General features: G+C 46.7%; 1 protein-coding gene across 30 annotated transcripts in view; it reads left to right on the plus strand.

The window, feature by feature from the left end:
- The window catches only part of rims2a (regulating synaptic membrane exocytosis 2a), a 1580193-nt gene that overhangs the window by 819772 nt on the left and 733449 nt on the right, over positions 1-26972 (plus strand). For all 30 annotated transcript variants that reach the window (XM_072467178.1, XM_072467182.1, XM_072467181.1 and 27 more), the window contains 4 exons: positions 4448-4547; positions 6393-6516; positions 23351-23397; positions 26171-26283. In XM_072467178.1, the coding sequence (XP_072323279.1) occupies positions 4448-4547; positions 6393-6516; positions 23351-23397; positions 26171-26283 (384 nt within the window). The remainder of the gene's footprint in view (positions 1-4447; positions 4548-6392; positions 6517-23350; positions 23398-26170; positions 26284-26972) is intronic.

Here is a 26972-nt window from a genome sequence, read left to right on the forward strand (position 1 = left end):
TTCTCTGAGAGCTTCATACTTTTGGTCTCTTTTCAAAGCCCTTATCCACCTATCAAAATTACACTGTTCCTTTCAAACTCCATGTATGTTTGATCAAATTCTTTCCTTAAATTTCTCAACCTTTGACTGTAGGCTTCAGGCACTAGTTCATATGCACCTAAGATGGATTATTTCACCTCCTCATACGACTGAGATACCTCCTCTGATAGTGATGCAAACACTTCACTCTCTCTACCTACCAACTTTGTTTGAATCAGTAATACTCACATCTCCTGTGGCCAATTCATTTATTTAGCTACCGTCTCAAATGAAATGAAAAATGCTTCCACCTCCTTCTCATCAAATCTTGGCAATGCTTGGACATATTTAAATAGATCCCCACCAAGCCTTCAACTTTGACGCTCTTTCTGTTCATCCTCATCACTAACCTCAAACTGTATGTTTCCCTTTCCATCCGCCAATTTTAACTGACTGTCATGTTTCATGGCCATTTTCCGAAGTTCAAACTCTCTCTCTTTCTTTTTCCTATGTCTCTCTCTTTCTTTATCCTCTCTCTTTCTCTCTCTCTTTCTTTTTCCCTGAACTGTATCTCCCTTTCTCTTTCTTTTTGTTCTGCTAGGGCTAGTCTTTCTGTTTTCTTTTCTTCACTCTCTTTCTCTTTTTCCTCTCTATCTCTTTCATATTCGAGCCGCTTTAATTCTTTTTCATGTTCCGGTTGCATGATCTGTCACTGAATTTTTGCCATTTCCAATGAGTCAGCCCGTATCTCAAAGCAATTTTAAATGCTTAGCCACCGCCATCATTACTGCATCTTTTCGCATTTGGTCAGGTAATGTTAACTGCAATGTTTTTTGTCAAATCTAAAAGCCTGTTTTTAGTCTCTGTTCGTAAGGTACCTTCTCCACCACCAAAAACTTCACAGCCTCTGAAAGAATCATTGTCCACAACACACTCCCTACTTAAACTGGAATAACACACCTGAAAAGCAAACACAATATGCTCACCCCTCACTGTTTTTAAGTTCACTAAGCCAATCCAGTCGATAGACTTTTATCCCCCTCGAGCCCCCAATTTGTTGTGGGCCAGGGTTTAGAGAACCCCAAAGAGTATCATGGAGTTCACCTGACCCACAACTTTTAATAGATTGTGGTTATGGGGAGCACACGGGCTCACTCTGCAGGTGTGTTGCAACAGAAATCTATAATACTTTTAAATTAAAACAATGTTTATTTATGAAACCAGTTAACACTTTATAAACCCACAGTAAACATCTTAACAACTATCAACACCAATAAATCTCCCAAAGAATACAGTACTCTCTAAGTAACTCTTAATCTTTCCTTGCAACATCCATAAGACAAAAAGAACCACTTTTACAGAAAGGCATCAGGTTTAACTTCACTGCTGAGAACAGTTACCACTTTGAAATCACCAAATGAACATTCATAAGCTTGCAGAGATTCATACACATCTTGCTGTGGCTGCAGCTTCTCCAAATCTAAAACGAAACCAAATACAGCCTGTAGCTGCAAGCCCAAAGCGAAAGTAAAAGCAGAGAGACAGCCCATCTCCACCCACAGTCTGACATCACTGCTAAACACCCATTTCTTCAAGGTACATCTCCTACAGCTATTTTATAAAGCCCCATTTCTTAAAGATACTCTCACATGACAACATCGTCACAGGAACTGGCGCAGGTTTCCATGTGCTGTAGTGGTTGAAGCAGCATTGATTAGCAAGTAACACAGTCTGGAATCTTGCTCTTGAGACAGGTGGCTTGAGTCAAGAAATTCCCCAGCTTGGCACTCCCGGCTCAGAAAAAGTGCCCGCAATGGTGCAGTTCTTGCTGCAGAGGGATAGGTATAGGATAGAGTCGGGCCACACTATGTCAGGCACAGATCAGAGGCAGCCAGAGGGCTGTCGAGTGCCGAGGTTGCTATTTTCTTGGTTCTCTCAGACTTGACCTCAGTTGTTTTGTTAAATATTAGACCTGGTTAATGTCACCCTTCACATCCCATCACCCACTTCCCATGCCTCATCCATGCCATTTCCATGATCTTTTACACCTTCCATGCCAGCTTGCACAGTTTCCACCATGTTGAGATGAAATATAATAAAGTTGTAAATATCTATTACAGATTTTACTGTGATAAAAAAATAACCCCATTCCTGAAAGCCAGGTTTGATTCCCGGCTTGGGTCACTGTATGTGCGGAGTCTACTCATTCTCCCCGTGTCTGGGTGGGTTTCCTTCGGGTGCTCCGGTTTCCTCCCACAGTCTGAAGATGTGTAAGTTAGTTAGGTGGATTGGCCATGTTACATTGCCCTTAGTGTCCAAAACGGTTGGGTGGGGGTCATTGGGTTATGGGTTACAGGGATAGGGTGGAGGCTTGGGCTTTAGTGGGGAGCTCTGTCCAAGGGCCGGTGCAGACTCGATGGGCCAAATGGCCGCCTCCTGCACTGTAAGTTCTATGATAGCCTTTTGTAATGTCAACAAACAGATTTTTCAACTAATGGAACAGATTATTTTCAGCTCGTGCTGACACAGGCAAGGCTGATTTGTTTCCCAATTTTTTTAAAGGGCTGGGTATTTAACTAACTTTACAGCTTGAGACTTTTCCACTCTCACAGATACAGACAGGCTATTTTCTAAATTTTTAAAGGGGTTGGGAATTTAAGTAGCTTGAAAACTTGACAGTACTGCATACCTTATCTGCCCTTCTTCAGTATTGATGCCTCCTGCATAAATGGCACCCACACTGTAGGTTAACACCCTTGCCACAGTGGGAATGGGATCTATTTGACCTCATTACTGATTTCAATGGTCCACAGAATTACCATGCCTCAGCAAAAATGTGGCTTTATGTGTATGAATAGCTCTCCTGTAACCCTGTCACGCTTCAAGAAAGAACCTTCCATTTAGCTTCCCAATCACTGTCATAGCCTTTGGCTCCAAACGTCCTAAATGAATTCACATTACATGGACAGCATATGGAGTTGTTCTTCTTAGATCTTGTACTCGCATAGCCTGACAAGTATGCAGTAAAGGTAAAGATAGCAATTCGCAATGAAGATCGTCATGGCATCTACCCAGACCATCAGAAGCAGATGGGAAAGCCAATTTAAGCGCAGGAGGAGCAGTTAAGGATCAAGGTCAACTTCAAAATCCATCGAATTAAATTGATAACCTATAGACAACACCCCAAAGAAACATGAACAATTCATCAGTAGATGTTGATATAAAGGCAGAAATTGTGATTTTTCAGGTGCAAAACTCAGAAAATAATGGTGCTGGTAATTTTATCAAACTCAATAGAGGCATTTCAGAAGGATCTACTTGATATGAAAATGAAACACAACATTGGCAGAATGAGGTTGTATTTGCACATAGGCAATAACTGCAAATGCTTGGAGCAGCAACAACCATAAGTGAGCTACCAAGGCACTAAGACAGGCCAAAGCATACATCAAGTGCAGTCTAATACATCAACTAGTACGTGTCCTGCAATTCGAGAAACTTGCAAGGCATGTGGTCTAAAGTGCAAGATTGTTTAGAAGTCCAGCTGCGAGACAGCAGTCTGAGCCTCAGCAAGGCATGACTTGGCAAAAAGCCAATTCTGCATGTTGGCAAGAATAGGAGAGAATGAACAAAATATCAGTTCAAGCTCTGGCATGTCCGTGAGGTCAGCAAAGACCTGGACAGAAAATAAGGCACTGAGAAACAAACACAAATTTGAAAATGAACAAACCTTCCATACGGTGACAGTCTCACAGCATGTGGATGCAGTCACCCAACCAGAAGCTTTCTCCTTTTGTTCCATTATCTGGACTATTTCAAAATCTCGCAATCATTGAGCCTTCTATTCTTTGTGTCACTGTGAAATGTCTGATTTGTTCCTTGGTGGCTGACGGAAATGATTGGTTCCCCAATACATTTTCAATGCAGTAGACATTTAATACAACAGTGTCTCCTTCTCCTTGTCCACGTGAGATACCTCTGCACAGTGCTGTAATTTGTTCATTTCAATTAAAACACATGCTGTCGCCTTTGCGAGAACGGGTTGACATCTTGGTCCTTGAGCCCATTTTCAAGCCTTATTCAATATTCTCACCATCCTTGTTCTACTTGGTAGCGATGCTTCCGTAATACATTGTTGTACAGGTGAGCAGGGAAGGAGATCAGCTGTTTCCAAGTTTGAGTAAAGTGAAAAGAGGGAAATAAGAATGGAGGGCATTAGAGAAATTTAAAAACTTCAGGGTGTAAGGTAAGTGTCAAAATGCAATGCAATTGAAGGTTATTCTTACCAAGACTGTTGTTCTCAAGAAATTATCGGGAATCAAGACAAGATGTAATGATTGAAAAAAAAAAGGTGTTAAATTCAATTGTTGTTAAGTGGAGGAGGCCAAATAATAATGTTCTTTATCTTTGACCTTTTCTTTTGGAACAGGTTGTGGGTGGAAAGATGACTGAATTTGGCAGATTATGTGCATTCATTACCAAGGTGAAGAAGGGGAGTTTAGCAGACACTGTGGGGCACCTTAGACCAGGTACCATTAATCACAATATCTAGCTTTATTTTTTAATGGGTTTCCTTCTATTGTTGGCATCCATGCTACTCTGATAACTGTAACGCCAGAGCCAATATGACCATTGCGAACCCGATGGAAGACACACCTATAACTGTGATTAGAATTAGGTAATAGGTAATAGTGCAGAACAGTTATAGAAGATCGAGCAGATCTACCTTCTGATCACAATCAAATAAAGACTTCGGCAGAGACTTTTCTGATATTTTGTCAAGGGTGCCAGACATTGACTGAGACCCAGCATGTAGCTCTCCAATGACATAGCTGGCTTTTTAGCGCAGATTTTGAGCCACGCTTGAAAATGAAAAGCAGTGGGTGTGGCTTACACCATCACTGTGGAGGAACGGGCCCTGATGGAGCCAGCAAGGCCGGATCCACAGAAATCGGGGTGCCACCTGAAAGTATGCCCCGATCAGCAGACAAACAAAACACCTTGTCAGCTGCCCCCCCCCCCCCCCCCCCCCCCCCACAGAACCACCACTTTCCCCCCACAAGCATCGGAGCTCTAACATCAGCATCAGGGATTCCCGCCCCCCCCCCCCCCCCAACAAGCATCAACATCGAGGGCTACCACCTCCCTGAACAAACAGAATGGAAACCTAGCCCCCAATGGGGCTCCCCAGAGGATCCAGGCAGTTCCTGGACTTGTCCCTCTCCCATGGGGCCTATACTTACCTTTGTGCCGCTGAGGGGAATCCTCTCGATTGAATCTTGTTTTTCGGAACCTGAGGTTTGAATATTCAGTGGGGGGGGGGGGGGGATCATATGGCGAGAGACTCGCTAATTATATGTAAATGCATTAAAATGTTTTAAAATTAGGTTCTCGCCCTTTGTAGGAGTGAACCTTGTTACATCGTTGGTGTGTGGAAATCAGGAAACAAGATCTCCCCGGCGGGAATGTTATTTCCCGATTCCCGCAAGATGTTGTGCCGCGTTGCCGTTCGCGCTGATGGCAGACGCGGGCACAAAATCACTCCCCTCGACTTTATGCTCGGAAATACAAAAGCAAAGTAATGCATATGCTGGAAATCTGAAACTAAAGCAGAACATGCCATAAGTACTCAGCAGGTCACGCCGCATCTATGGACATTTTCTCATTTAACCTCTCCTGCCCACTCCATTTTATCACAGACCATCATCCCCACCCCTCCAGTTTTTCCCTCCATCCCTGCTCCCATTGGTCAAAAGTTTTTACATCCCTACCTTTTCTCAATTCTGATGAAGGGTCATCACTGACCCAAAACTCTAAACTTTGTTTCTCTTCACAGCCTGACCTGCTGAATATTCCCAGCATTTTCTGTTTTGATTTTATGATCAATATTATTTAACATCTGCATTTTACTAAATTGTGATTGGAAAAATCCAAGTTAAAGTGACCACACAAAAGGATGGTCTGCAATTCGAAAAGTAATGTGCCAGTAGACGTTAGCACACTGTTCTTTAAACAACATGGTTTCCAAGCAGAAGAAAGAACAGTAATACGTATAATTAATTGGTTTAATTTGGAAGGATGTATTGTACCATTATTTCACCTCTTTGCAGCACATGTCATAAATGGTAGGAAAAGTTTCCATTCAGACATGTTACTCGAATTGTGAACTGACAAAACTATTGTACGATTATGCCTGACGTCTGGCATGCGTTTTGAACAGGCCCTGGATTCTATTTTAATGGAACCAGCCTTTAAAGCCAGACACCTGAGCCTACTAAATTTCAATCTTTTTAAAAAGTGATTTTAAGGTAATAAAGTAGATTTTTTAATACTTACACTTTGATGTTTTTACCTACATTATTTTGATTATCTAGGTGATGAGGTACTTGAATGGAATGGAAGGTCATTACAAGGAGCTACCTTTGAGGAGGTGTATAACATCATTTTTGAATCTAAACCTGAGCCGCAAGTTGAACTGCTGGTTTCCAGGCCTATTGGGTTAGTAGTCTTGGTTTAATATTTCTTTATTCCTTCATAGGCGTCGCTGGCAAGACCAGCATTTGTTGACCATCCTAATTGCCCGAGAACTGAGTGGCTTGGAGGCCATTTCAGAGGGGCAGTAAAGAGTCAATCACTTTGCTGTGAGTCTGGAGTCACATGTAGGCCAGACCAGGTAAGGATGGCAGATTTCCTTTCCCAAGCCAGATGGGCTTTTATAATAGTTGACGATTGTTTCATGGTCACCAATAATGAGATTCGTTTGCAATACAAGATTGCATCTTCCGTGGTGGAATTTGAACCAGTGCCATGCCCGGCCAGAGCATTAGTCTGGATTACTAGTCCAGTGAGATTACTACCGCACCACATTTCCCTTTCAACCCAATCCTATAATAACATTTAATTTGAGATTGATATTACTGAGGAGGAGTGATTTTTTTTGAACATGTACATCAGGGATTTGGGGGATTTTTTCATCGAAGTTGAAGTAATTACAATGATAAAGGAGTTCAAATATCTGGAAACTTTGATTGATCTTACCAATGAAACTTAAAATAGGAAAGGCAGCTAGGAACCAGACTTGCAGATTAAAAAGCAATTAAACTTTGGCCTTGCCTATTATTTACCTAATAACAGCTAAAGTTTGTGCCCTTGTAAAGGTAATCATTTACTTGAGCAGAAGAGCAAAACATATGTATCATAGGGTAAGGCACTCCTGTCCTTATAAAAGAGCATCTGGTTTATTGTGATCGACACCAAGATCCATTGTGATAAGACATCATGGGGGTGATTTTCATGGCCACATCATGGCCAGCTCAAATCCTGCTATGTTGGGAAAATTCTGGGAGTGCCCAAAAACGGATTTCACGTTGGGCACTGATGCACTATCAATTACGACGAGACGAGAGTAGAGAGTAATCGAGGCTTTATTACACAGAGATGTGTGGCCTCCTACAGCTGCTGCCGAAATGGCTGCAGTTCGGAGAGCGCACACATTTATACTCCGCCTACTGGGTGGAGCCAGCAGGCAGGGATCTACCCCTGTACCTGTAGTACAGGGGCCTTACCGTAATACCCTTGTATGCAGTGCAGTATATACAATATAATACAACAGTGGTGACGACCACATTCACCCCCTGTTAAAAATGAGTCCAGCGGGGGTGGTGGAAAATTCTTTACATACAGGTTGTCATTAAAATTTCAGAGAAGTTTACAAATTTAGATGGTCGGGCGCCTTAATCCGTCGTTGAGAGCGCCACAGTGCTGGTGGCGAGTCAGGCATCGGCTCGGTCGTCGGTGACTCAGGGAGTGTGTCAACATTCTCTTCATCTCCGGGTGGAACCAAGGGGAGGACGGATTGTCCAGGAGCGGGGGCTGTGGTGGGGTGCGCTGGGGGAAGGGAGGGTGGCGCCGGGGCAGAGGGGGGGGGGGACCCAGCTGGTGCCAGGTCCCTGAGGGAGACTGTGTCTTGGCAGCCATTGGGGTACGTTACTTAGGCGTACTGCGGGTTTGCGTGGAGTAACTGTACCCTCTCAACCAACAGGTCCGCCTTGTGGAGCCGCAATTGCTCGCGGAGGAGAACGCGTCCTGGAGCTGCCAGCTACGTTGGGAGCGAAACCCCGGAGGTGGACTTCCTGGGGAAGGCAAAGAGACGTTCATGGGGGGTTTCGTTAGAACATAAGAACATAAGAACTAGGAGCAGGAGTATGCCATCTGGCCGCTCGAGCCTGCTCCACCATTCAATGAGATCATGGCTGATCTTTTGTGGACTCAGCTCCACTTTCCGGCCCGAACACCATAACCCTTAATCCCTTTATTCTTCAAAAAACGATCTATCTTTATCTTAAAAACTTTTAAAGAAGGAGCCTCAACTGCTTCACTGGGCAAGGAATTCCATAGATTCACAACCCTTTGGGTGAAGAAGTTCCTCCTAAACTCAGTCCTAAATCTACTTCCCCTTATTTTGAGGCTATGCCCCCTAGTTCTGCTTTCACCCGCCAGTGGAAACAACCTGCCCGCATCTATCCTATCTATTCCCCTCCACGGTTAGTCGCCGTGCACAGGAGCGACCGAATGGAGTGAAGTGCGTCGGGGAGGACGTCTTGCCAGCGGGAGGCCGGGAGATTTCTGGACCATAGGGCCAGCTGGACGGCCTTCCAGACCGTCCCATTCCACCACTCCACCTGCCCATTTCCCCGGGGTGTTGTAGCTGGTCGTCCTGCTCGAGGCAATGCCCCTGTTGAGCAGGTACTGGCGCAGCTCATCGCTCATAAATGAGGATCCCCGGTCGCTGTGGACGTCGGCGGGGAAACCGAACAGAGCGAAGATGGTGTTGAGGGCTTTGATGATGGTGGCAGACGTCGTATCGGGGCACGGGATGGCGAAGGGGAATCTGGAATATTCGTCGACCACATTGAGAAAATACGTGTTGCGGTTGGTGGAGGGCAGGGGCCCTTTGAAGTCCACGCTGGGGCGTCCAAAGGGGCGGGAGGCCTTCACCAGGCACACGCACGGTCTGGCCGGTAGAAGTGCGGTTTACACTCCGCGCAGACCTGGCAGTCTCTGGTGACAGCCCTGACTTCCTCGATGGAATAGGGCAGATTGCGGGACTTAATGAAGTGATAAAAGCGGGTGACCCCTGGGTGACAGAGATCGTCATGCAGGGTCCGGAGTCGGTCCATTTGTGCGCTGGCACATGTACCTCGGGACAGGGCATCGGGGGGCTCGTTGAGCTTACCGGGGTGATACAAAATCTCGTAATTAAAGGTGGAGAGCTCGATCCTCCACTGCAAGATCTTATCATTTTACCCCGCTGTGTGTTGTTAAACATGAAGGCAACCGACCATTGGTCTGTGAGGAGAGTGAATCTCCTGCTGGCCAGGTAATGCCTCCAGTGCGGCATAGCTTCAACGATACCTTGGGCCTCCTTTTTGACGGAGGAGTGCCGAATTTTGGAGGCACGGAGGGTGCGGGAAAAGAATGCCAGGGGCCTGCCTGCCTGGTTGAGGGTGGCGGCCAGAGCGACGTCTGATGCATCGCTCTCGACTTGGAAGGGGAGCGTCTCGTCGACCGCGTGCGTTGCGGCCTTGGCGATGTCAGCCTTGAAACGGTTGAAGGCCTGGTGAGCCTCTGTCGTCAGTGGGAAACCGGTGGAGTGGATGAGTGGGCGGGCCTTGTCCGCATAGTTAGGGACCCACTGGGCATAGTACGAAAAGAACGCAAGGCATCGTTTGAGGGCCTTGAGGCAGTGAGGAAGGGGGAGTTCCATGATGGGGTGCATGCGATCGGGGTCGGGCCCTAGAACTCCGGTCTGAACCACGTAGCCAAGGATGGCTAATCGGTTCGTGCTGAACACACACAGGTTGAGGAGTTTGGCGGTGTGGAAAAATTTGGAAAGGTTAGCGTCGTGGTCCTGCTGATGGTGGCCGCAGACATTATCCAGGCACGGGAAAGTGGCCCGCAGTCCGTATCGGTCAACCATTCGGTCCATCTCCCGTTGGAAGACTGAGATCCCGTTAGTGACGCTGAAGGGAACCCTAAGGAAATGGTAAAGGCGGCCGTCCGCTTCAAACGCAGTGTACGGGCGGTCTGCCTTGCGAATGGGGAGTTGGTGGTAGGCAGATTTCAGATCCACTGTCGAGAAGACCCGGTACTTTGCAATCTGATTGACCACATCAGATATGCGTGGGAGGGGGTAAGCGTCGAGCTGCGTGTACCGATCGATGGTCTGACTGTAGTCAACGACCATCCTGTTTTTCTCCCCCATTTTCACCACTACCACTTGGGCTCTCCAGGGGCTGTTGCTGGCCTCGATGATACCTTCCCGCAGCAGCTGCTGGACCTCAGACCTGATGAAGGTCCTGTCCTGGGTGCTGTACCGTCTGCTCCTGGTGGCGACGAGTTTGCAATCCAATGTGAGGTTTGCAAACACAGAAGGCGGGTCATCCTTAAGAGTCGTGAGGCCGCATACAATAAGGAGTGGTAGGGGCCTGCCAAATTTCAGGGTTAGGTGCTGGAGGGTGCACTGGAAGTCCAGGCCGAGTAGCAAGGCAGCGCAGAGGTTGGGGAAGACGTAGAGCTGGAAGCGACTGAACTCTACGCCCTGGATGGTGAGGGTTGTGATGCAGTACTCCCGGGTTGCCACGGAGTGGGATCCGGAGGCCAGGGAGATTCTTTGGTTAATGGGATATACCGCGAGGGAGCAGCGCCTTACCGTAGCGGGGTGGATGAAGCTCTCTGTGCTCCCGAAGTCCAGAAGGCAGGATATCTCATGCCCGTCGACCTTCACCTTTGTCGACACGGTCGTGAGGTTGTGCGGTCGGGACTGGTCAATCGTGATGGAGGCGAGACGCGGCTGGTCATCGCCGGTTGCAGGCGGTGAGCGGCCCGATGAGGTGCCCGACGGGCAGGGGTCCTGAGGCGGGGAAGATGGCGGCGCCCACGCGCTGCACGTGTCCTGAGGAAGGCAAGATGGTGGTGCCCTCGGGACGCACGTGTCCTGGGGCAGGCAAGATGGCTCCGCCCATTGGTTGTGAGGCAAGCAAGATGGCGGCACCCATGGGCCGCACGTGTTTTGAGGGGAGCAAGATGGCGGCACCCACGGGCCGCACGTGGTCTGAGGCGAGGAAGATGGCCCCCACTGGCCGCACGCGGGGGGTGCAGGGACAATAGCGGCGATTGAGCGGGCCTGGCACACTGCAGCGAAATGTCCTTTCATGCCGCAGGCCTTGCAGAGCGCACTCCGCGCTGGGCAACACTGCCGGGGGTGTTTTGGCTGTCCGCAGAAGTAGCACTTGTGTCCCCCAGGGTTGGTTGGTGGCTGGGGGCGGTCGCTGATGGGGTCCACAATGGGGTGGCCGCTGGCGGGGTCCACGATGCCCAGGAGGGGTGGGCCGTGCGGGGGCATACATTACGCGAGGCGACTGTGAGCGAGAGCGCTAGTTTCTTCGTCGCCGCAAGGTCAAGCGTAGCCGCTTCTAAGAGGCGCTGGCATAATGAACGTGTATCTCATTAGCAGGTTAGAATGTTCAGCTGCCAAAACGGCCTGGCAATCACAGTCTCTCACCAGGGCGAGCAGGGCACGCCAGAAACCTTCCACAGACTCACTGGGAACTTGGTGCAATGTGGACAGGAGGTGCCTGGCGTAGATCTTGTTGGTCTGCTGAGTGTAGTTCTCCTTCAGTAACACCGTGGCCTCTGCGTAGGTCGGCGCATCCTGGATGAGGGGAAAGACATCGGAGCTTAGCCGCGTGTACAGAATCTGGAGCTTCTGTGCCTCTGAGGGTGGTTCTGTCGCAGATCCGATATATGCTTCAAAGCAAGCTAGCCAATGTGCGATGTCCTTTTTGGCGTTGTCTGCTTGAGGATGCAGCTGCAGGCGATCCGGCTTGATGCGGAGATCCACCTTTGTAAAATCTCTGCTTAATAAATTGATGCACTATCAATTACGACGAGACGAGAGTAGAGAGTAATCGAGACTTTATCACACAGAGATGTGTGGCCTCCTACAGCTGCTGCCGAAATGGCTGCAGTTTGGAGAGCACACATATTTATACTCCGCCTACTGGGCGGAGCCAGCAGGCAGGGATCTACCCCCGTACCTGTAGTACAGGGTCCTTACCGTAATACCCTCGTATGCAGTGCAGTATATACAATATAATACAACAGTGGTGACTACCACAGGCACAAAATGGTTTGCAGTCTTCCCATTGGCACGAGCCGGATCTCGCCAAGAAAGGGCAAGAAACTGAGTAGCAGCAATCTACATGCGTTTACATATAATTAGTGAGTTCCATGCCAGATCTTCTGGTTTAATGGAATGTTCCCGCCCTCTGCCCCCCCTCCTCCATCCTGAATGTTCCTGGCCCCCTTAGCGGGAAATCTCTCGGGCGCGAATTGGTAATAGTGCTTAAAAGCGGGGACCGGGCACAGGGATGTCAATAATGCTCAGCACTTGTGTCCAAGGTGCACAAGGGCAATTTGCCGCTGCTATTGTGTTGGGGAGGGGCCTTCAATGGAGCTGGGGCTTGGAGGGACTCGGGCTAGCCTTTGATTGGGGGTCTCCACCCGGAGGAGGGGGGCTCGCCTGGTTAGTCTTCCCTCAGCTTGCTGAGAAACCTTTGAAGTGTTTCATTTGAGACCAATTTCCAAGCCCATTCAGGTTGCAATAGCTATTCTGCTCTTTGTCAACTTTAAAGGCTCTGTGTGTTTTTTTGTTGACATTCATTGTACATTCCATTAACTCGCACCAGGTATGTTAGCTGTTACCTCAGTAAAAAGAGAATTTCATTTATCAACACAATGCCTAACGCGCCATGAACTCTGAAGTGCTTCCTAGAATGTGCATGTGTTATCTCATCTGAACTCAAGCCTTTCCTGGAAGCTAGTATTCGCCATTCAAGCAGGTAGGTCCACTCAGAAATTATAGTGCAAGGGCTCCCCAATGGAATCTTTTCACAACCACTGTTATTCTCTACATAAACATATGACAGCTGAGCACAACCTCACACATGTTGCTGCCAATGTCCTGGGGGATCAGGGTTATTGACCTGCCAGGAGGGAGTCTAAAGACTGAAAGATGCCTACCCAAGGGTCTGGCTGCATGTCACTCAGAGAGAGAAGGTGGGACAGACATGTTAAGGGTGGGGGAGGAGGGCAATATTTGACTCCTCATTGGTCTTTACGTCACAGGTCATGCACTGACTGCACTGGCGCTTTGAGTATTATGGCTAGACAGCAATAAGATCGCGAGATGTGCTTTGTCTGCCTCTGAAAGGACTTGTGACCTCTCACGTTCCTTTGAATCATGCTCAACCATCCAAATGGCTATCATCAAATATCCTTCACCACTCGCAGCTGCCTCACTCATCAAGTCAGGATTAGTGATGGAATCCTTCCTTCTCAAGGGCTGGGCACTGGGCATTGTGAGCGGTAGGCTAGTGGTGACAGCCCGACTGCACTGGGTGATCCAGGAGCCATCATGCCTCACTTTGGCACCCATGAGCCATAGCATATGAAGAACCCACTACAGCTGGAGTGAGGGGAGACAACAGCTGGACAGGGGCTACACTGGCAACTGTGAGGTGGCCGGGCAGTGCCTGAGTCCATTGAGGCGGTGATGTGTTATGGCTGGCAGCTAATTGAGGTGGCATATGCCACCAGAGATGGAGTAGGGTTGTCAACCTCCAGGATCATAAGGACAAAGGGTGTTGGGAGGGATTGAGGGTCCTGTCATGGATACTTTTACTGACTGTCTCTCTGACTCTACTTCTCCCATTCCTCTTAGAGTAACAATGAATTTTGGAATAGCGCCAGTCAAACTGGAAATAATCCTTGTTAATGCTGTCGTGGCGGACAGACGTCACCAACTGCGGCAAGGCCAAACCAGACTGGAGCCTGCACCAGAACAACAGGGGGGCCACTGAACAGGCTCAACACACGGCCTTCCATCAAGCTGAGGAGGGGGCCCGAAGACAGCGACGGAGACCTCAGGTGTACAGGCCTCGCATGTCCTACAATGAGCTGTCGGACACCATGTGCCGCTGAAGATTCCGCCTCACCAAGGAGACTGTGCGGCACCTGTGTCACACCCTCGGACCTGGCAGCACATGCAGGAGGAGGACAACTGCTCCTGGTGGCCTTGAAAGTCACGGCAGCACTGCTCTTTTTCGCCACCGGTCATTCCAGGGCTTAAGCCTGGGTGGTATTTTACAATCACCAACCCACAAGTGCATCCAGACGGTCTCAGATGCCCTGTCTACCCGGGCATCCCACTGCATTCTCTTTGACCTGAAACAGGCCAACCAGGATGCCTGAGCTGCAGGATTCGCCGCTATTACCAGGATGCCTAAGGTCCAGATAGCTATTAATGGCTTGACTGTCACCTTGAGAACACCGTCACATCAGGGAGCGCCCTCCATCATCCACGAGGGGTTCCTCTCCCTGAACGTCCAAATTGTGTGCGACCACTGCCTTAAGATCATGCATGTGTATGCATACTATCCTGGAATCGTACAAGACAGCTTCATCCTGGGGCACATGGAGATCCCTGGGGTCTTTGAGGATCACCCCAGGCTCTCAGGTTGGCTCGTGGGGGACAAGGGATACCCGCTGAGGTCATAGCTGTTGATGCCAGTGTGAAGGCCTGAGACTGAAGGGGAGTCCTGTTACAGTGAGGCCCAGTCTGCCACCCAGACTGTCCCTGAGTGGTGCATAGCCTTACTAAATATGCAATTCCCCTGCCTAGACTGCTCTGGTGGTACTTTGCAGAATAGCCCCCAGAGGGTATCCCACATTGTTATGATCTGCTGTGCCCTCCGCAAGGTGACATTCTGAAGGAGGAGGACTAGCGCGTGGCTTTCTCTGAGGAAGAGGCGGATCAAGAAGGAGTGGAGGATGAGCCGAGGAGGTTAGAGGATAGGCGGCGGCAAGGTTTCAATATGCCAGGAGGGCCCTCATGGCGTCCAGATTCACCAATTAGTTGGCTTGGTGTCCAGCAGCTCAACAATGCTAATGTCAGATGTGTCCTGGGATCCATCAGACCTCCGACTCACTGATCCCCTGGAAGTTGCTACCTCAACCTTGTGTGCATTAGCAGCTGTGTGGTGCTCACCAGATAGTGACCCAGAAGCCCACCTATTAATATTGCCCATCGAGGTGCGTATCTGTGCACTGGTGGATAGTGCGGGTGATATCTGTGAGCCTGACCAGTGCTTTTTTCAGAGATTTGCTCTGAGGTGCTGCCAGGGGCCGCAAGTGGCGCATTGACTCCAGAGAGATCGGCCTCATCACGTGTTGATCCTGCAAGACAAGAAACACGATTTGGTGGAAGGGAGGAACAAGGATCTGGCAGCTTAAAACTCAACTTGAAACGGGTCTTATGGATGAAGGTTCAGTGGATCCTCACTTCTGTGGTGCAGGCTACCCTCACTGTCTCCTGTGCCTCCTCTGCTGTCTCCATCGCTCTCTCCATCGCTTTCTTTATAGGAGGTTAGGAGACGCAACTCGGGCATTCCCCCGCCCGTCTCATCTCTCTCCCTTTTATTATGGGCTATCTTCTCCTGCGGGGACACAAAGAGCAGATTGTAAACCAGGCGGCTGGCATGTTGGGGGGGTGAATACAGCAGGTGGCATTTGTGGGCACCGTGCCTAGACAGGAAGGGGTAGTGATGAGGAGTGCCAGGGGAATTTGAGAAAGATGTTTAGGCCTGGGAGGGACCGGGGGGGGGGGGGGGGGGGGGACCGCGAACTGTCAGGGCGTGGATTATTATTGACAGTCAGGTGCGACAGACGGGACTGATACCAGGAGGAGACGGGGGGGTCACTCTCCCTTGCAGTTCAAATGAGGTCATTAACTCTCTTGCGAATTGGATGCCAATCCTCTGTGTCAGGCTGCTGGCACTGACTGCCGCAGCCACCAGATCCCAGACTGGATTAGCCTTGCTGCTTCTGGGTCTTCTACCCACTTGGGGATACAGGGTTCCATGCCTCTCCTCCAGAAGCTTGTTCAGGTCTCCCTCCAGGAAGCATGGAGCAGCTATTCTCACTGCCATCCTCCTGGCTTGACTGGGAGTGAGCGCATTTAAATACTGTACTTGCCCCTTATTTAACAGTGTACTTCTGAGCCCCAGGGTGGGTGAATCAGGCACCTGTGGACTCCAAATCGGCGTGATTTACGCGGGGGTTCATTTATTGCACTATGTGCGGGAAGATCGTAATCAAATTCTCACCGGAACCGCTGGCACAATTCACACCAATTCTCGTGCCCGAAATGGCACTTAATCATTTTGGGGGAAAATTATGCCCGTATATCACCATGTACGGATGTGACTCTGTAGATACAGCATTCCAGGTGTCACACATTTTCACAAATACTGAACAATTTTAAGATGCTTGGACCTGCACTGCAGCATCAAGTTGACAAGTATATTCTAATCTGGCAATTACCATGTTGGACAACTATTAAACTCTGAATTACTTCAGGAATTGTCATGTGTCTTCTGACAATGATACTTTCAAGATTTAAAAGATTAGACCAAGATACATGTACCCTCCCCCCAATACGCCAGCTGCCTGGCTTACAATCTCCTCTTTGTGTCTTCCACAAACATTCAAATCCTCTACCACCGACGTACAGTGGCAGCCATGTGTACTATCTACAAATGCTCAGCAGTAACTCACCAAGGTTCCTTAGATAACACCTTCCAAATCCATGACCATTACCTTCTAGAAGGATAAGAGCAGCAGGTACCTGGGAACCCAACAACTGGAGGTTCCCCTTTTTTCTCACACCACTTCTCTCCCAAATTCCCAAACCTCTCTTATTTGCCAGTAATTCCCTGCATAGAACACACACACGCGTTAGCTCTTTATTTGCGTTGTCACAATTGACAAATCCATACCTCAAGAAATCATCTTTGTACTTCTTTGTTCCGAATTAATTTTCTTTTTTACGGGCCGTTATCAAGAGGCCTTGGAGCTCTAACACTACCACTGCTCTGTCTGTCCTAGACTCTCCTGTGCAGCTCTCTGTTGTGAGATCCTGTCCAGTAGATAAACTGCCTATTGGAGTCTCTGGCCATCTCTTACTTTTAAGAATAAGAGATTACTCATGAAGGCCTCACCTTCTCAACCTTGTCCCAAAGGGCATGGTGACCCTCAGGTTCAATCACCATCAGTCAGTTCTCCTCCTTAGAGGGAAAAGCAGCCTATGATCATCTGGGACTATGGCGACTTTACTATTCACTATTACTTTTGAGAAAATCATTGATTGTTTTCAGTTCACTTGCCTTGCTTGCCAGCAGCTGCAAAATCAAATCGACTCTGCTTCCTGCTTTGGTGCCAAAAGAACGTCCTCGGGCTGCAAATCATGTCAATCTTATGTGCAGGGTGCATAATCTGTTCTCTGCTGCCTCTTCTGGCCGGAAGACTCCACACAGCCTATCTCCATTTAAACGGCTGCAGCGGCCGCAATTCTCAATGCAAAAGTCGGTAGCGGTTGTTGGTCGGTTCTCCGGCATTAGGGACCACCACGAGAACAACGGGGTCGATCACTCTGCAGCCCCCCTACCACCCACCTGCGACCCACCCACGGGTGGCGACCCTGAGTTTTAAAAACCCTGCATTACATGACGACACATTTCTGATGATGTAAAATAGTTTATTATGAAATTTACTCTGATTGTTGTCATGGGCATCCATTCATCTATGTAAGATGGTGGGCATGCAGTACATCAAATTCACCGGGGATCAGGTTGCTTCATATCCTTTGCTAATGGTAGAAGAAATCAATCCGTGAAAGGCAAGTTTTGCTACAGGTGCTGTATATGAAGTAGTTATTAAGTGCCATTGTGGGTTTTTGTTTTTGGTGTTGGCACCTGCTGGAGCCACTAGTTGTAATGCTAAGAGACCTCTGAACAAGGACAATTGGTGGATTCACGCATTAATTTTTAAATTTAGAGTACCCAATTCTTTTTCCCCAATTAAGGGGCAATTTAGTGTGACCAATCAGCCTACCCTGCACTTCTTCGGGTTGTGGGGGTGAGGCCAGGCAGACAAAGGGAAAATGTGCAAACTCCACACAGACATTGACCCGGGGCCGGGATTGTACCCGGGTCCCCGGCGCCATGAGGCAGCAGTGCTAACCACTGCAACACTGTGCTGCCCGGATTCGTGCATTTGAGAGCTGCGGTGTCGGCAGTTTTGTGAGTGAAGATTTATTTTGATGAAGGGATTGGTGGACAGAATTACATGTAATTCATTTATGCCCAAAATTACACAATCTTTAAAATCACATAATTAGTATGTGCCCAGATTACATGTCTCTCTAGGTTCAAGGCAAACAAAATTCTAGTCATATAAGTTAGGGTTTCTTGCATAATGTTGAACAATTTGGTTGTCCGTTTGTGCTAATTGCCAATTTAAAATTGATTGCTTTGGATGAAACCAATTGATGTCCCTTTAAATATTACAAAGTTTGGGGCAGCATGGTGGCGCAGTGGGTTAACCCTGCTGCCTCACGGTGCTGAGGTCCCAGGTTCGATCCCGGCTCTGGTTCACTGTCCGTGTGGACTTTGCACATTCTCCCCGTGTTTGCGTGGGTTTCGCCCCCACAACCCAAAGATGTGCAGGCTGGATGGATTGGCCACGCTAAATTGTCCCTTAATTGAGTACTCTAAATTTTTTTTTTTAATTACAAAGTTTAGTTTGCTGTTAATACGTAAACATAGTTGCTCAATTTTCAGCTAACCACTCATTCCACAATGGCATGTATTTATCGTTTTGATCAGTCTGTAAATTATTCACGGTCAATGAATTGATAATTTAACAGGCAAGATTAATTTTAGTCCATCGCAAGCTTTTCCGCTAAGACTCCAGTAACCTTTTCAGATGTTATGCCTTTAAAGGACATAACATACAGAGATTTATTTATCTTATTAGATTTCTTTTCCAAATGTGTACTTTGCTGCTTCTCTGAAACCATCCATAGTTCTCCAGCCAAGAAAGTACCCATAATATGTTCTCAGGCTTTTGCTAATATTAGTGCACATGTGCTTAACGTAGTCAGGAACATTGGGCCTTACCATGACATTAAGGTTAGGTTTTCTGTAAGAAATATTCAGAATTAATAGTTTAAGAATGCCTGCTTAGAACTTTGATGAAACGGGGAACGTATCAAGTCCAAGTTCAGCTACACAAAAAGCGACAATTACTGTTGCTTTCCATTGTTTAGTCAGGGGTGTATCTGGACTTCCACAAGGTATTTGATAAAGTGCCACACAAGGTTAGATCACATAGGGTTAGGGTTAATTTACTAGCGTGGATAGAAAACTGGCTGATGGACAGAAGACAGAGTTGGGATAAATGGGTCTTTTTCTGAAGGGGAATATGTAACTAGTGGGGTGCCACAGGGTTCGATTCTTGGACCCCACCTATTTACAAGCCTCAGGATAAGGGGTGGCAAATTTAAAACAGAGATGAGGAGAAACTACTTCTCCCAAAGAGTTGTGTATCTGTAGAATGTGCTACCCTAGAGTGCGATGGATGCTGGGTCAGAGAGTAAATTTGAGGAGGACTTAGACAGATTTTTTTCTTAGTAATGGGTTGAAGGGTCATGGAGAACGGGCGGGTCTGTGAAAATGAAGCCATGATGACATCAACCATGATCGTATTGAATGGTGGAGCAGGCTCAAGAGGCTATGTTGCCTACTCCTGCTCCTAATTCTGATGTTCTAAGAAAGAACTATTCTCTCTAATTCCACCTTCCAGCTCTTGGTCTGTAGCCCTGTAGGTAACAGAACCTCAAGCACAAATCTGGTGTTCTTGATTAATAAGGGGATCAGGGGTGATGGGAAGAAGGCAGGAGAATGGGCCGAATGGCCTAATTCTGCTCCTATCTTATGGATTTTCCACTGCTTCCTTTGAGCTAGAAAGTGTATAGCTTGTACTTCCATACATGGGAATGTTATCCTATTGATTTGCAAAGTAAAAATGAGGCACATGAACTTTGCTTGTAGACAGTGGCTGGAATTCTCCGACTGTTGCGATTCACTTTTCCCACTGGCAGCGCATACACAGCTGCAGGTTTCCTGGCCCCGTGGGGTGGTTACAATGGGAAATCCCATTGACAAGCAGTGAGGATATAGAATCCCACTAGGAAACAGGAAAATCCAGCCCAGTGTTTCAGCACACCTGAATTTATGATGCCAATTCTGAATCTCATGAATTGCAGTTAGGAAACTGCAGTAATTTTACAACTTCATTAAAGATTTCCTGAGAATTTGAGGAAGATTTTTCATCAAGAAAATTGTATATGCAATGCTGTTAAAAACTTATTTTCTTACATGATAATAGTTCTTAACCATGAGCATGTTTCTTTGTGTGGTGATGCATGAGGATTAAACTCCTCACTTTTATGTCTGTTATTATGCCACCACTTCTTTGTGACTGTTGGTGAAGTTGAAAGAAGACAAGTGAGGAATTTGTTGAACCTCAGGTTTTCCATCCATTTAGAATCGTAGAATCCACAGCACGGAGACTGGCCCTTCGGCTCAAACTGGTCCATGCCAACCAAAAAGCCCATCTAAGATAACCCTATTTGTCTGTATTTGGCCCATATCCCTTTAAACCTGTAGAAAATTTGTTACACCTCCACTGTGTCTTGTTTTTTGGGGTGCGTTAGTGTTTGGTTGGGAGTGGAGTTCTGCCATGGGTTGGCAGTGTTTAACGAGATATTGTAACATTTAATTGTATCATTAAGGTTCTTAGTGTAAAGACGTTTATGAGCCACCCAGAAAACGGGGAAGTCCTTTGTCTCTTCAAATCTCTACCATACTTAAGTCACCAAATTCCATCTGTCCATTTGACTGTGCGTTTTTGCTGCCACCCTGCACCTGAGCCTATTCTTTGAATTGCCTTTCTGCACTGGCTTCCACAGTGCCCTTCTTTCCTGCCTCTTTCTCCTTCGGTTGCCCAGTTATATTACACTGCATTTTTGTCCACTGGGAAATGTTGTCTCTCATTCATCACTACTTTTCTTTTCTCCAGTGACCGATATATCTAAAAAGCATAACTTCAGCATTTGTTTAAAAGTACTACATTTGGATAAGATCTGTGGAATTGCAATTTGTGTTGCAGAATTTAGTGCTCATCTTTCTGATGTTCCCTATCTTTTATAGATGCTCCAGACTTTTAGAGGATTTGTAATCTCTCTACCCTCTGGAGAGATACAGCAATGCAGCTGCTGATTTAAAAAAATATTCACTTCCCTTTTTTTGACTGCAGCTTAAGAAATTGCCACATTCATCCCAGTGGTGCTACTTTCCCATTTGCACGCATTTTTTTTCCTTTGTGCAGGGATGGCACCTGCGGATGTCTGTGACCTTCCTTTGTATGGAGATTTCCTTGTCTTTGGGTGCTTCCACGAGTTGACTGCTGCAGGCAGTATCTATAGCCTTGGTTGGACTCTTAACTATATCCAACAGAGAGGTATCACACTCCTGCTGTGCACTTCTTCAGTTACTTCCATGGTTGCTTCAGCTGAATAGCTAGCCTCTTCCCCCTGTCTGCAGGAACAGTACTTCTCATTGTGGACTCACCCCGCAGCATAACCACAAGGGAAGAATCTAAGAACTAGGTTGAATGGAGGCTGCTGCCTTCCCACATTGTACATCCATCCTCATGCTTGCTTTACCCTCTACACTGGTGCCATTTAATCTCCTTAAATAGGGATTTTTCAATTGGCAGGTGCAAGCCGTCATCAAGCTGGAAATCTCTAGTTGGGAACCCCAAAATGGGATGTTAATATTGTGACTGAATTCAAAAGCCGAAGGAAAGGGCTACAAAATATCAGGTTTCCAGCCAGTTTCTGGCCCTCAGCTTCGAGTGGGTCAGAAATGTAAAATTTCTGTCCTCAGTGTTTTCATTCGCGCCAACTTTAAATTCATTGCATATTTGCAATTAATCCAAAGTTCCGTTTGTGTAATATATTGTTAATCTCACATGGACCATCCCCAAGGTCACCCCACCATCAGCCCATCCACAGTTACAAATACTGCCTGTGGCAGTGAATTCTTGGAAGCATCAAAGGATAAGGAAATCTCCAGACAGAAGAGGGTTTTGGTGTGCTTACCATAATGTTGTTTATCGAATTGTCTATGACTTTGCTTTCAGAGGCAATGCTATATAATAGGTAAACCATGGGAACACTATTATGAGTGCAGGCCGTTAATGAGGCAAACAAGTGTGGAACCTCACTTATGTGAGCACATACCAGGATATTTTGACACATAGAGCATGATTTACCGGCCTCGTCACTCCCGGCTTGGTGATGTGCTGAGGCCTTTGAATCTAGCGAAACATCACAATCTGGATCTCGTCTAGGAGACTTTGCGGGGCGCCATTTAGCACTGGTTTCCACAAATGTGGACCAGGCATAACGACACCTGGGGGGTCCCCCAGGACATTGGAGACCCTCGGGTGGTCATGCATTGGGCAGTGTAGCATCCTGGTACTCCCACTGGCAGCCGGACACCTTGGCACTGGCAGCCTGGTGCCTTGGCACTGCCACATGGCACTGCCAAGATACCAGGCTGTCAGTGCCAGGGTGCCAGATTGTCCATGCCTAGGGCATGCACGGTGCCTATGTCTTGCCCAGAAGGAGTCGAGGACCCCCTGAAGAGGTAGTTGGGTGCAGCGGAGGCTATGGTGGGGTCATCAATGCAGAAAATGATGTAAGTGCAGTCTCGGTGGGGCTCCTTGCTGAGGCCAAAAGAAAAGGCAAAGTCTTTCTTGGCGCTGCAGGCACCGAGTAACCCCATTCAACGCGCCCAAAACAGGAGTCTGGGCTGGAATTTTAGGCTGCCCACCGCAAGATGGCCACAGATGGGAAAGGGACCATGTGAAGGTCTGTCGACCTCGGGCGGGAATCTCCGGTCATCGGGAGGGCGGGTGTGGCCGAAAAACCCCACCCTCTGTTTTTGTCCCGTTGAATTGCGCCCATAATGTCACAATTTTCCCTACATTAATCACGTTGGATGCCCAACAGATGAAGCTCTACACCGGGAGGTCAGATTTAATAAATACATCATCATTTATTCATTACTAAAAGTAAGCCATGATTTAATGTTATTTCTTTCTCCCTGATTTAAAATCAAGTGTGTTTGTTATATGTTTTTACAAATTTAAAGAACTCATACGTAGGAGCGAATGAGATGTGCACCACTGAAGTGTAAACTGATCATCAGATTTTAGTGTATGACATGGAGTCTTTCTTGGAAATTATAGCAACACACAGATTGTTCTTAAATTTTGCTTCATGTTTTTTTCTAATTTGAAGGGATATTCCCCGGATACCAGACAGCACACATGGACAGCTGGAATCAAGTAAGTGTGGTTTGTTTCTCTTCACTTCAGTAAAATTTACTTATTTTAGCAAGCTAATAATACCATCACGAAACGAAGGAAGTCAGAGTTGACAATTACTCATGAAGGCACAAGTCCGTAAAATTCTTTCCTTTTTTCAGTGCTAAAAGAGCGTAGCCTGGTATTCTTAGTGCCTCAAAGGCAATGGCATCTCTCCTTTTTGTGATTAGACTGCCAGTTTCAAGATCTTTTCTGCAGCTATTTCATTAACATTACGAACTTTCTCTCAGACAAAGGGGTGATTGCCAGATGCGGTTAAAACACTTTTTACCATTGAGGTGGTTTCTTTAAGGCCAGTCAGCACATCAGGTGCTGAATAAAGAGTCAATTAGAAAATGGGTACTTTCTCGGCAAACTATAGTGGTCACTGCAAACCAAGCAGGCACTGCAAGCCTCCGAGGGCACTAAATCCGTGATCAGGAAACACGCATGCAACTACAATTTTGGCACTGCCTGCCAAAATGGGAGAAAAGACAAACATGAGGTATCTATTATCTACTCTGAAACAGGCAACTAGGCCCTCTGCATGTGCATATAAAAGGCCTAATGCCTGCTTCAGTACTCTGCTACTTCTAGCATTCTTTGAGGTGCTCAGTACTTTCGGCTTCTAGGAAAAACAACGTCCAAACACCATGTAAAGCAAAACAAAATTAATTATCACAATCACTGCTGCTTCTGGTCCTAAGAACCCTGACCTCTGAAACTAGGCTCAGGCCCCGACCTCTGATCTCTCTACTGACCTCCAGAACCCCCTCCTCCTACTCCACATTTGTACTTCCGAGATTCCAACAGAACTCCAGAGACTCCCGGCTTTTTTTCCCGAACCAAGACTGCATCTCTGAGGCTTGTGATTATCCTTATGGGCCCATGATCATGATCTGCATGGTCCACTCGATCCCCCCAATCATAGATTTTGAGACCCTCCTGATTCTTCCAACCCAATTTATCGGTGGGCTGATCCGGTGGTATTGGCTCAAACTCTGAGCACTTACTTGTATTGAGTCCGACCCCAGTTCTGTTCAACATTGTGATGAAGCCACGGCCCAAAATCCAGAGAATACAGGGTAATTTGAACCCTCAAAGGTCATAGTTATTTAAAAACATATGCTGTCCTCTATGTTATTGCATGGTTAAAATAATGTGTGCTAACCAAAATACATGCAAGTTACAATGCCTTTCAAAGTTAACAGGGAGTGAGATTGAAAATTTGCCAACACCATACTGAAGAAGCAAATTAGTTCAGCTGCTTTTTATCGGGAGGACCAAAATCCCAAACCTTGGGAAATATTAAACTAAAGTGCATCATTCCTTTTTCACCAAACATATCTAAGTTAAGCCATTGCTTAATAGAATAGAATTCAGGATTGTTCTTGATTGATTAATTGATTGATTGATATTTATTGTCTCATGTACCGAAGTACAGTGAAAAGTATTTTTCTGCGGCCAAGGGAACGTACACAGTACGTACATAGTAGACAAAAAAATAATCAACAGAACAGGGGCAGCACGGTAGCACAGCGGTTAGCACAGGTAGCACAGTAGTTAGCACAGTTGTTTCAAAGCTCCAGGGTCCCAAGTTCGATTCCCGGCTTGATCACTGTCTGTGCGGAGTCTGCACATTCTCCCACTGTCTACATGGGTTTCCTCTGGCTGCTCCGGTTTCATCCCACAGTCCAAAGATGTGCGGGTTAGGTGGATTGGCCTTGCTAAATTGCTCTTTGTGTTCAAAAAGGTTATGTGGGGTTACAGGGATAGGGTGGAGGTGTTGGCTTAAGTAGGGTGCTCTTTCCAAGTGCCGGTGCAGACTCGATGGGCTGAATGGCCTCCTTCTGCACTGTAAATTCTATGATTACTGCATACTTTAAATTGTAAAATCCCTCCTTTAAGTTAACTCTCATCTGCTGTTCTTGTGATTTCACAGATCCTCATGACTGCACATAAATGAAAGCGCTCAAACAGCCCCCTACACACAGTTCAAAATTTTCTTGGCCGCACGAGCAGTGCGATTGATTTATATGAATCTTGGAGCACTCTTCTAGATGAAGTGCATATTTGCAACCTTTCCTACATTATGTTATCTATCTTTTGTTTTAAAAATACCTCTACTTTAAAAATAAGTTATTTCAAACAATTTATCGCTCACTTGCAGAGACAGAATGCAGTGGAGTAAATCACATCCAAATTTATTAGCATTGTTTACTCTCCGCCAGTAACCTGGCCCTGAAGGGCAGCACGGTAGCACAAGTGGCTAGCACTGTGACTTCACAGCGCCAGTTTCGATTCCCTGCTGGGTCACTGTCTGTGCAGAGTCTTCACGTTCTCCCCGTGTCTGTGTGGGTTTCCTCCGGGTGCTCCGATTTCCTCCCACAAACCAAAGACGTGCAGGTTAGGTGGATTGTCCATGCTGCAGGTTAGGTGGATTGTCCATGCTAAATTGCACTTAGAGGGGTTATTGGATTAGGGGGATGGGTGGAAGTGAGGGCTTAAGTGGGTCGGTGCAGGCTCGAATGGCCGAATGGCCTCCTTCTGCACTGTATGTTCTGTGTTCCATGATTTGGTCTAGGTTCAAGATTCATTGTCATTTTGGTACTACTAATTTCTTCTCGTTCTATGCTTTCGTTTAAGATATTGTTCTAAATTTATTACTACTGTTCAAGTGTACATTGATTCCATAAAAATAAACATGTGGGAAAAATACGTTTGTGCAATTAACAAAAACCACTTGTGTACACAGGTTCTAGCTCCTTTGAGTCTCAGAAGATGGAACGCCCCTCTATTTCTGTCACTTCACCCATGAGCCCTGGAATGTTGCGAGATGCTCCACAATTCCTGCCTGGACAACTTTCAGTATGTTATGACCAATTATACATCATGTACTTATGTTTTCTTATATTTCTGAGATTTGATTAATGACAAGCTTACTATAGCTATGCATGGGAAATTCTGTCTTTATGCTAAGAGGTAAATTTTCAAAACAAGGTAAAAATTTTGAGGTCCGAAACCAAGTATAGTTTAGGTCACTGTGGATAGTTTCTCTTCACAAAAGTGTTTTTGATTTGAGTTTAGAAATGTATATGTATAAAATCCTTTTGAGTTGCTTTGACGTCATCAGTGACCAGATTATCCTGGTGCATGGTAACCAGCAACAAATGACCAGGCTTTACAGGCAGTGGGAAGTTCCTTTTGAAAATTGTCACTTATCAAAGTGACTTATTGTCTCCATCCATGGTCAATGATCCAGCAGCTTTGCTCCTACCAGCATACTCCAGTGTGAACCATACTGGAGTCAGTAGGAGGCACAGAGGTTGCATGGGACAGTAGGGTGCAAACACCACTTGATGCCTTAGTGCTCACCTTATCTATATAATGGAAAGATCTGTTGGTTACTTGTCTTTATGGAAGGTGCCTGAACACTCTCCAGATCACAGCTATGTCCCCAGTTGGGCAAGACATTATAAGCAAAATCAACATTTGGTCTTACACAGAGTTAGATAAGTTCTTGTTTAATAAGGGAATTATGGGTTATGGGGAGAAGG

The sequence above is a fragment of the Scyliorhinus torazame genome, chromosome 11 (assembly GCF_047496885.1).
Source record: "Scyliorhinus torazame isolate Kashiwa2021f chromosome 11, sScyTor2.1, whole genome shotgun sequence".
NCBI classification, from domain to species: Eukaryota; Metazoa; Chordata; class Chondrichthyes; order Carcharhiniformes; family Scyliorhinidae; genus Scyliorhinus; species Scyliorhinus torazame.